The 11,790-nt window shown below is 47.9% G+C and overlaps 1 protein-coding gene across 3 annotated transcripts in view; it reads right to left on the reverse strand.

Moving 5' to 3' along the window:
• NDFIP2 (Nedd4 family interacting protein 2) overlaps positions 1 to 10,414 on the reverse strand; it is an 83,341-nt gene extending 72,927 nt beyond the window's left edge. The window contains exon 1 of one of the 3 annotated variants that reach the window (XM_075918832.1): positions 10,187 to 10,414. In XM_075918832.1, coding sequence (XP_075774947.1) covers positions 10,187 to 10,213 — 27 coding nt within the window. In that variant the 5' untranslated portion in view covers positions 10,214 to 10,414. The remainder of the gene's footprint in view (positions 1 to 10,186) is intronic. The other 2 variants (XM_075918833.1, XM_075918834.1) reach the window with 2 other exon arrangements.
• Positions 10,415 to 11,790: the final 1,376 nt, after the last annotated feature.

Genomic DNA, 11,790 nt, shown 5'->3' on the forward strand with positions numbered 1-11,790 from the left:
TCTGGGCACCACATTTCAAAGATGATGTGGAGAAATTGGAGAAGGTCCAGAGAAGAGCAACAAAAATGATTCAAGAAAACATGAGCTATTAGGGAAAGCTGAAAGAATTGGGCTCATTTTGTTTGGAGAAGAGAAGATGGGGGGGGAGGGGAGAGAGCAGGAAGACGGGACATGACAGCCGTCTTCAGGAATCTAAAAGCGTGTTACATGGAGGAGGAAGAAAAATTGTTCTCCTTGGCCTCTGATGATAGGACAAGAAGCAATAGATATAAATTGCAGTAAGGGAGGGTTAGGCTAGACATTAAGAAAAACTGCCTGTCAGGGTGGTTAAACCCTGGAATAAATTGCCTAGGGAGGTTGTGGAATCTCCATCACTGGAGATATTTAATAGTAGGTTGGATAGACAGTACTTGGTCCTGCCATGAGGGAAGGGACTGAACTCTATGACCTCTCAAGGTTGCTCCCAGTTCTAGTATTCTATGCTTCTATGATTAATTTCCCTAAACCTATAATCAATAACACTGTCAGAGTCCAACTGTAAACACTATCCTAATCATTTAAATTCAATAAAAAGGCTGTGCTGAAACTTCTCATATTTTAGCCTCTGAAGAAATATTTTTGGTAAGTTTATGCAAGATCAAGTGGAGTTACACTGCAATTTAAAAACACATGCCAATAAAACAAGCTCCCCAGTTAACATAAAATTCACCCACCCACTTAGTACTCAATGAGGACACATTCCTTTGACAGGCAGACAATCTGGGTAAGTGAAAAAATTATAAACTCATTAAATGCAGAGTTCCACACTGAGGATTGATTGTTTATCAACAAGTATCTCTGTGATGCTGGGGTTCAGAGTTTCTCTTGGGATGTGTCAAGTAAATGTTTGTGAAATAAAAGTATCTGGGGAAAGAGAACAGAACATTTAAAAAAATAGGGGGATAGGGTAGTTTATAAGTCTGGGGAACATTCAAATACTTAGAAATAAAAACAATTCTGAAACACTGGAGTTTGCAAGAGGCAGGGGATGGCCATACTGGCTTCATTGGTAGCAAACTAGTTAATACTGAGATCCAGGATCTATTTTAACTTGACTTAGGCCAGGTCTACGATAAAATGAAAGGTTACATAGCTGGAGCTGACAAACCTTGCTTTGAGTTTACCCCAGTTCCCACAGTGAGAGGCCAACAAAAGCAAATGCTCCAAGCAGCTTCCCTTACTCTTTGCAGAAGCAGGAGTTCTGGGAGCCCACGGGGGCACTCTGAGCTATATTTAGCAAGTCTTAACTAGACTGGTTATATCAAACTAGACCTGTAGTCAATCTACAGGTCTACATTTACTAACTTGCATCTGATAGGTAATTGTCTTTAGTATGAAACCTAAGCAGTCTATCTTCCTGCAGGATTAAAATAAGGAAAAGAACCACAACCAATACCATTTCATAAACTCATAACAAGCAGTTACATGAGTAGTGCATTGGTTTTTTGTTATTACTACATCTCCAAAAATCTGTTAATAGTACTTTACCATAGTTTATTGATTTAAATACTTTTAAGCTAACTAAAAGTTACAGGATGATGGATTTGAAAGTATGAAAACACAGAGGCTTGTCATGGTTTAAAATAACCTCCTCCCCAGTTCATACTGTAGAACCTCAGAGTTACACTCATCAGGCAATCATACACCTTATTCGACATTAAGTAAACAATCAGACATCAGAGGGGAAAAAAATACAGTATAAGAAGATGCTAAATATAAATTACTAAAAAAGGGAAAGCAGCATTTTTATTCTGATTACTGCTGTTGCAAAGCTTTATTAATTTAATGTTCAGATTTAAGCTTTTAAATTAACTGTAATATTTTGTTAAGGGTTATGAACAATCTCCATTCCTGATGTGTTTGTAAATGTGAAGTTCTCGGTTTCAAAAATGGTTTGGCTTAGTGTAATGGGGTTGGCACTCACCTCCCGAGAGTACTCCCATTTGGCCAAGGGTAGATTCCTGCACTCTGTCCATCTTAAAAGCCTTGCAGCTACTCAGCCCTCCCATCAAGCAACACACTGTGGAATCACAACCCTATCTGGGGTTCACCTCTAACAGAGGCCCATCCTGGTACCCTCTATAGTCCAGTTCATTCTATCAGTTGGTTTTCTCAATCAGAAGGAGTGTGTCTCCAGGAGGAGAAGCCTTAGAGGCACCAATGTTCTAACAGCTCCCCAAACTGAGCTGTCCTTGGTTCTGCCTACCAGGCAGCTACCACCCCGACACCCTTCTTTCCAGGTCTGGGCTGCAACTGAGCTGCCTCCAAGGCTAGGGTTGTTCTTAGAAAAATCTCCCGGTGGATTGTGGTTATGGCCCTCCTGGCCATAGGGATTAGCCCCATTGCACTCAGGCTCTCCAAATGTATTTTGTTTGTTTGTTCTCCATGAAAGAAAGCACCAGCTTATAGTTTTTGGAAGACAGGAGGATAAATTGAGACAAAGGAATTGATCACCAGGAAGATTAGAATTTCTAACAGGCACAAGTATCTGTTACAACCACAACTACAGAGCTTATAAAAAGGACCAGAGAAAGACTCCAGGACCTGTCTTGCGTACTAATCTACAGGAGCAGAGCTTTTGCCAGAGCCTTTATTATTTTTATAATGACATAGATGTGCAAATATTTTTAAAACAAAATTATGTTCCTGACTTGAGTTCTTCACAATCATAGAGCCAAACTGGGTTTGTTTTACTCCCTTAAGTCATCCCAGTTAAGTCAACGAGATTGGTTTACTTATGCACTCAAGCAGGTTTGGCCCTTAATGAGCAAGAGTGAAATGTTTAATTAAGCCTCCTTATATTCTTTAGTTGCTTGAAGGCTGGGTTCAGTGAGAACTTCCTGCTACTTTCAACTGTAGACGTTCTCTTTTGAAAGAAAGCTTCGATGGCCATTTTAGCCATCAGGCTTTCTTGAGCAAGAAATTCATGTTGCCTGTCTACACTGGCCGCTTGCACAAAACAATTGCATAAGAGGGCTTTTTCCTGAGCAGGAGCATCATAGTTCTTGTGCAAGAAGCACCAATTTCACACATTAGAACGTCAGTGTTCTTGCACAAGAACTCCCCACCAGTGTAGACAGCATGTTTTTGTGCAAAATCATGCCAATGTAGACACGGCCCATATGTCTCTAAGAGCCCAATAAACAGTGCAAGTGTCGGTAATGCTCCTAGACAATACTGAACTCTCAACTCTCCAGTTTGGCATCAGTCAGGCCCCAAGGATGTCTTACTAGAGACGTTTGATCTGTTGCGTCTATTCATTTGCATTTAGTTACTCCATTTCTATTGTTCTCCTCTAATATGACTAAAAAAAATTCATTCAGATCACATCTCTGCAATGTGTTTGAATACAAAAATTAAAAGCCAATTAACACCAGATAACCTCCAAATTACAGAAGAACATACGAATGTGACATTGTGGGAAAACTGATAGCTAAAGAAATTTGTCTCCTTTTGAATTCAATCCTAGTGGAATTTTGTGTCTGACTTCAATTACCTAATAATGAACAGAGCAGCAAAAAGGGAGACAGACAAAACAGGAAAAGGCATAGCAGCGCTGTTCATGTGCATAATGAGGCTTTAGAATTGTGAAGCACTTGAACCAGTAATATTGCAGTTTACAAGATACTGAAGGGAGAAGAGGAAAGCGCACACACAAAAAGGGTGACAATTGGCTCGTTTATCTCTGATGTCATATCCTCATAGGAGAGGATGACAAAATCCTACCCAGCAGTTAGTTGTTCACAGCCCAGCAGAAGTGATGACAGAAAGGGAGGTGCAGAAAGAACAGTATCAATCACACACGTCCTAGGAGAGAGAAAGTTACATAATCATAGAATCATAGAACTGGAAGAGACCTCAGAAGGTCATCAAGTCCAGCCCCTGCTCTAGGCAGGACCAATTCCAACTAAATCAACCCGGCCAGGGCTTTGTCAAGCCGAGACTTAAACACCTCTAGGGATGGAAACTCCACTACTTCCCTAGGTAACCCATTCCAGTGCTTCACCACCCTCCTAGTGAAATAGTTTTTCCTAATATTCAACCTGGACCTCTCCCACCACAACCTGAGACCATTGCTCCTTGTTCTGCCATCTGTCACTACTGAGAACAGCCTCTCTCCATCCTCTTTGGAACCTCCCTTCAGGAAGTTGAAGGCTGCTATCAAATCCCCCCTCACTCTTCACTTCTGCAGACTAAACAGACCCAAGTCCCTCAGCCTCTCCTCATAAGTCATACGCTCCAGCCCCCTAATCATTTTGGTTGCCCTCCGCTGGACCCTCTCCAATGCGTCCGCATCCTTTTTGTAGTGGGGGGCCCAGAACTGGACACAATACTCCAGATGCGGCCTCACCAAAGCCAAATAAAGGGGAATGATGACATCTCTGGATCTGCTGGCAATGCTCCTCTTAATGTAACCTAATATGCCCTTCTTGGCTACAAGGGCACACTGTTGACTCATATCTAGCTTCTCATCCACTGTAACCCCCAGGTCCTTTTCTGCAGAACTACTACTTAACCGGTTGGTCCCCAGCTTGTAACTATGCTTGGGATTCTTCCGTCCCAAGTGCAGGACTCTACACTTGTCCTTGTTGAACCTCAGATTTCTTGTGGCCCAATCCTCCAATTCGTCTAAGTCATTCTGTACCCTATCTCTGCCCTTAAGCGTATCTACCTCTCCCCCCAGCTTAGTGTCATCCGCAAACTTGCTGAGGGTGCAATTCATCCCCTCATCCGGGTCATTAATAAAGATATTGAACAAAACTGGTCCTAGAACCGAACCTTGGGGCACTCTGCTAGAAACCGACTGCCATCCTGACATCAAGCCATTGATCACTACCCGCTGGGCCCGGCCTTCTAGCCATTTTTCTATCCATCTTACCGTCCATTATCCAATCCACAATCCCTTAACTTGCTGGCAAAAATATTGTGGAAGACCGTATCAAAAGCCTTGCTAAAGTCAAGGTATATAACATCCACTGACTTCCCCATGTCCACCGAGCCAGTTACCTCATCATAGAAGCTAATCAGATTGGTCAGGCACGACTTGCCCTTTGTGATTCCATGCTGACTATTCCTAATCACTTTCCTCTCATCCAAGTGCCTCAATATGGATTCCTTAAGGATCCCTTCTATGATTTTTCCAGGAACCGAGGTAAGACTGACCGGCCTATAGTTCCCTGGATCATCCTTCTTCCCTTTTTTGAAGATGGGCACTACATTTGCCTTTTTCCAGTCATCCAGGATTTCTCCCGATCTCCACGACTTTTCAAAGATAATAGCCAAAGGCTCCACAATGACATTTGCCAACTCCCTCAGTACCCTCGGATGCACTAAGTCCATGGATTTATGTACGTTTAGCTTTTCTAAATAGCTCCTAACCTGTTCTTTACCCACCACGGGCTGTCCATCTTCATCCCATCTTGTGTCACTTGGCGCAGAAGTCCAGGAGCCGACCTTGTCCGTGAATACAGAGGCAAAGAAAGCATTGAGTACTTCAGCTTTCCCCACATCAGTCACTAGGTTACCTCCTTCATCCATTAGGAGCCGCACACCCTCTGATCACCTTCTTGTTAACATGCCTGTAGAAACCTCTCATTATCCTTCACATCCTTAGCCAGTCGCAATTCCATTTGCGCTTTCGCCTTCCTGATAACCCCCCGGCATTCTCGAGCTATACCTTTAAACTCCTCCCTGGTCATTTTTCCAAGTTTCCACTCTTTGTAAGCTTCCTTTTTGTGCTTAAGTTCACCAAGGATTTCCCCTGTAAGCCAGTCCGGTCTCCTACCAGGTTTGCCTCTCTTGCTACGCATCAGGATGGTTTCTTTCTGTGCCTTCAATAAGGCTTCTTTAAAATACTGCCAGCTGTCCTGGACTCCTTTCCCCTTCAGGCAGAATCCCCTGGGATGTTAACATATCAGATCTCGGAGGGAGTCAAAATCTGCTTTTTTGACGTCCAAGGTGTGTATTTTACTACTCCCTTTTCTTCCTTTCGTCAGGATCCTGAAATCTACCATCTCATGATCACTGCTTCCCAGGTTGTCACCCACCTCCACTTCCCCTATTAGTTCCTCCCTGTTTGTGAGCAGAAGGTCAAGCTGCGCACGGCCCCTGATCGGATCCTTCAGCACCTGTGTCAAGAAGTTATCCCCAACATTCTCCAAAAACTTCCTGGATTGCCTGTGTACTGCCGTATAGGTTTCCCAGCAGATGTCAGGGTGATTAAAGTCCCCCACGAGAACCAGGGCCTGCGATCTGGAAGCTTCGCTCAGTTGTCCAAAGAAAGCCTCATCTACCTCATCCACCTGATTCCGTGGCCTGTAGCAAACACCAACCACAACATCAATGCTGTTGTTTGCTCCTTTAAACTTAACCCATAGACTCTCAACAGGTTTTTCTCCCTCTTTATTCTGGAGTTCAGAGCAATCGTAGTGCTCTCTTACATATAGTGCAACTCCTCCTCCTTTTCTCCCCTGCCTGTTGTTCCTGAACAGTCTATACCCTTCCATGACAGCGCTCCAGTCATGCGAGTCATCCCACCAAGTCTCTGTTATCCCAATTAAATCATATTTCTTGGTCTGGGCCAGGGCCTCCAGTTCTTCCTGTTTGTTGCCCAGGCTTGTCGCATTAGTGTACAAACACTTCAGGTAACCAGTTGATTATCCTATCTTCTCCATTCATAACATGGGTCCTCCTTTCTTGCCCCTTCCTCTCTGCATTTCTTCCCGGTATCCGACTTTCCCACTCCCCTCAGGGTTTTGGTCACCGTCCCCCGACGAACCTACTTTAAAGCCCTCCTCACTAGGTTTGCAAGCCTGCCCGCGAAGATGCTCCTTCCTCTCTTCCTTAGATGGATCCCATCTCTTCCTAACAATCCTTGCACCCGGAACAGAGTCCCATGGTCGAAGAAACCAAAGCCCTCTCTGCGACACCATCTGCGCAACCACGCATTTAAGTCCTCAATTAGACGATCCCTGCCCAGTCCTTTCCCTTCAACAGGGAGGATGGAGGAGAATACCACTTGCGCTCCAAATTCTTGGATCCTTCTTCCTAGCGCTACATAATCCGCAGTAACACGCTCAAGATCATTCTTGGCTGTATCATTAGTTCCCAGGTGGAGAAGCAGGAAGGGGTAGCGATCCGAAGGTTTGATCAGCTTGGTAAACCTCTCAGTGACATCCTGAATGCGAGCTCCCGGTAAGTAGCACGCCTCTCGAGATTCCAGGTCCGGACGGCAGAGGGATGGCTCAGTCCCTCTTGGGAGGGAGTCCTCGACCACCACCACCCGTCGTTTCCTTTTGGGCGTGGTGGCCGTGGAACCTCCATCCGTAGGACTACGCATCCCATGCCTTCCAGTAGATGGTGTTCCCTTCTGGTTTCTTCCTTGTGAGGTCCCTTCCAGAGCTTTCAGCACTTCAGAGCCTGCGGAGAGAGCTTGAAAGCGATTGCTTACCTCTATAGCATCGGGGGATTCCCGTGCTGGCCTTTTTCCCCTTCTAGAAGTTACATGCTGCCAGTTCTCTTCTTGGTCACGTACTGCCCTCTCTGGCTCTTCTGCCTGCCGTGCTTGAAGGATTAACTGCTGCTTTCTATCGAGGAAGTCTTCACCCTCTCTGATCAAGCGTAGGGTCGACACTTGGGCCTCCAGTCCTCTAATTTTTTCTTCCAAAGTGTCGACCAGCTTGCACTTGGTGTAGATGAAATCCGTTCTTTCTTCCGGGAGTAAGACAAACATGGCACACGCTGTGCAGGTAACAACCGCAGACCCATCACCAACTATCGCTGCTGTCCTGGAAAATGGATTTAAAAAGAAAGGCAAGAGAACCTCCCACCCTTCCCTCTCCCCTTCCAATCTCCCTCTCAAAACTCCCTGTTAGCAATCACTTGTTCGCAAGCTCCTTGGTCACTTGCCCACTGCCTTATAAAGCCCCTCCCCCTACCAAGGCTCAGCCAATCAGCAGAGGCTTCTAGAATTCAAACTTTAATTAGAAGCCAACAGTTTCCACCTGCCAATCACAGCACAAACTCCATCAAGGGGAGGGGGAGGGCGAGGGCAGAGGGGAGGGGGGCGAGAAGAAAGAGTCCCAGACCGCACCAGGCCCAACCTAAAATGCCAGTCCATCGCGCGCTGGGGACTGTTACCCAACCCCTTCCGCGCGTGCGGGAAGGCAGCAGGGGGTCTGGGACTGCGCCAGCTCTGGCTGCTCAGGCAACATGAGCGTCCCAAGTGGTTGGGGCTGGTGTGATCTGGGACTCCCCATTCCGAGCCTGTTTCCCCCCCCCCCCCCCCCCCAGGCAGGAAGCAGAGGAATAAAATCCCCAGCACGCCTGTTCCAGCTGCTTGGGGAGCACATGCTGCCTGAGCAGCTGGAGCCAGCATGCTGGGGATTTTATTCTCCTGCTGCCTGCCTGCAGAGGAGGGGGGAGTCCCAGACTGCAACCTCTCACGAAGCTTGCGCCTTACTCCTCCCCTCCGCGTGGCAGTAAGCGCTGCCTGAGCAGCCAGAACCGGCACAGTCCAAGACACCCAACCCCTTCCCCATGTGCAGGAAGGCAGCAGGGGAACAAAGTCCCCAGCGTGCAATGGACCGGCATTTTAGGTTCCGGTTTTAGGTGCCGGTTGTTGGGGGGGGGGGGGGGGGGGAGAGAAAGAGCAGTCCGCACACTTCAACTCTCCCCACCCCGCTGGAAGTCCGTGCTACCTCCGTTGTTCCTGGAGATAGCAACAGCACAACATTCATCTTGGGGGGTGGGGGCCGTGAGAGCCCCCCCCAAAAAGCCTCACAATCGATTAGTTGGGCCCCCTGGATTGACCAGTAGATCGCAATTGACGGGTTGGTGACCACAGCCCTATAGTAAGCACCCAAGTAAAACATGAAAGGCACAGCTACCATCAAAGGAAGAGTTAACTATCACTTTGTAAGTTTTGAACAAACAACCTTGATGCAGTCCTAAAAAATACCTAAACAAATATTTGTAATTATTTTCCATTACATAAACACAAGAAATGTTTACATTCAAACAGGTTAGGTCTTGTGCTCCAGAAAGATGAGGAAATGGACTAAAAGTATGTGTAACTGACTTGTTTTCATTATTTACTTCTGAGTTTGAAACCTTGAATATAAAATTACATTTTATTAATTTGAATTATGACTGGTCACACAAATTAACCTTTTAAAACATTATGGTCCTTTAAAAATATGATTAAAAGCCACGAAACACAAGACTATGGATAAGGGCAATAAGGTTAAAACTTCCTCTAAGTCAGTCTTGTGATTATTGCTGAGCCTCCATTTCACAACTGTAATTTATGTGCTGTTAAATATAGGTACTGTGACTAGAAAGACAACACAATTCATGACTGAAGGGTTGTCATCTGTGATTCTGGCTTTGGGAAAGGAAGTAGCCACACGGTGGGAAAGGAACATTACGCCTAGAAGTTAATGAAGGGGATTCTCTGAAAGACTGGAGAATGGGTCTCCCAAGGAGAGATTACACCCCATGTTACATCCCCAAACCAGAGAACCACAGATTACTCAGAAGAGCGTTTAAGAAAAAAAAATGCACCACCTCAGGCCAGCCCACATAGGAAGGAACTGGGGAAATTACCCCGTCACTCGTCGCTTCCCTTCCATGTTCTCAAGGTGGGTGGGGCAGACATAACAATGTCGTTAATTTGAGATTCCTTCCCCTTTGGATAAAAGCTCTGTCGACTGCAGCCGTGGGCCTGCGAGTTAACCTGCACTAGTCACCCCCCGCCCCGGCAGCCAGGGGGAGAGTGGCCGAGTCCAGCGGGGCGATGGCGAGTGCCAGCCCCTCGGCGGGCGGCCGGGGCACGGATACGGGATCAAGGTTAAGCGCTGCGGGGCCATTTCGCTGAGGCCCCCAAATGCGCGAGGCTGGCGGGAGCTGGGCACTCACCGCCCCGACCCCGGCCCAGCGACCCCTCCCCGCCTCTCCCGGCGGCGACACCGCGACCCAGGCCGGCTGCTCCGTGACAGGCTCGCTGTGCACAGTCCCCACGGCGGCGGGCCCCACGTCTCTGCACAGCCGGGAAGGCAGGCAGGCTCCGGCCGGTGGCCGCAGAGCCGCCCGGGCCGCAACGGGGGTCGCGGGCCGCGCGGCGGAAGGAGACGGACCAGTCACTCACCACTTGGTAACGGCTGGCGGGCTCCATCCCGGCCGCCCGCGGACACACACAGGCGCGGCCCAACCACCGACTCCTCCGCACCCGCTCGTTGCTCGCGATCCCTCCGCGGCTGCCGCCCTGGGTCCCTGCCGCAGCGGCCGGGCCCTACCTTCCTCCTCCGCCCACCGCCCCTCCCCCTCCGGATGCGGCCTGGGTTCCGACCCGCCTTCCGGGGGCGGGCGCCGCGCGACAGCCGCTCCCCCCGCGGCCGAGGGGCACTAAGGCGCCGCCCCCTCCCCGTGACGCACGTAATAAGAGGCGGGGGAGGGGAAGCGAGTACACGCATCACCACCGCCCGGCCCCTGCCTGCAGCTCTCCCCCCGCCCCCCAGGTGACTGGCGTGTGTCCTGCCCCCCCGCCCTGCCCCGCTGCTTGAGCCTCCCGGCACCCCGCTCTGCGCCGCAGCGCGGATACCAATCGCCGCAGCGCTTACGCGCCCTGTACTCCGCTGCCCCCGCACCCACTCCCGGCCTTTTACCTCTTATGCAGATTAGCTTGCTCTTGCACATATATATGCATTGGCTCTAAACAGGTTTCAGGCCTCACGCATAAGCAATTTACAAACAGTAACAAAACGTTCATGAAAAAAAGCGTTCATGAGTACTTAAAGGTACTCACAAATGGCTGAACCCAGTGGTACTCACACGCACATTGGTCTGCTCCAATATATTTAGCAATGAACCCTTTTTATACCTTTTAACAAACAGGTGATGCCATTGCTATCACTGACTTCAGCTAAAAACAATTTGAGACCGTTCATCCTAACTTCCAGTCTTAATCCAGATAGGATTTACAACCTTCTTATTTTTTCCTGTTTTTTGTTGCAGCCAAAGGTTTACATAGAAAATAATACTAGCCTGTGGGGTGAAAAGATCCATGACGACTCCTTTTAGGAAAGATTTGGTGTTTTTTTTTTAATTGAAAAACCAACTGCATTCACCCCTTTCAGTCAGAGGCCTTTTTATAAACTTCCTCTGATATAATTAGTTATTCTTTGACCAGAAATCCTCCAAAATTCATTTTGTGGCTTCTTGCCTATGCAAACCATATGTCCCAGTTTTTCCAGGACAATTCCCATTTTAAAACTCCTAGCCCAGTGTCTCTCTACAACAGTGAAATCTGGAAATCAGTGCATGGGAAAGAAAGCCCCCAAGTTCCCTGCTAGATGCAGCTTGTGCATGCTGCCATTTCCTTTACTCCACCCCCTAGACAGCTTCCCAGCACTCCCTGGAGGCTTTTCCCTTTGTTCCCATGGGTCAGAATCTAGCCCATGGCATGGGAGCAAAGGGGAAAGCTTCTGGGGGGAGGGAGAGCACTGTGCAGAATCTGGCCAATAGGAGCTTCCTCTGCACAGCTCTTCCCTCCCTTCCCAAGAGATGGGGCAACGTAAATGCAGGGACATGCTGGCTACATCTACACTGGCCCCTTTTCCGGAAGGGGCATGTAAATTTCAGCAGTCGTCGTAGGGAAATCCGCGGGGGATTTAAATATCCCCCGCGGCATTTAAATAAAAATGTCCGCCGCTTTTTTCCGGCTTTTAAAAAAGCCGGAAAAGAGCGTCTAGA

This window comes from Pelodiscus sinensis, chromosome 1 (genome assembly GCF_049634645.1).
Source record: "Pelodiscus sinensis isolate JC-2024 chromosome 1, ASM4963464v1, whole genome shotgun sequence".
NCBI classification, from domain to species: Eukaryota; Metazoa; Chordata; order Testudines; family Trionychidae; genus Pelodiscus; species Pelodiscus sinensis.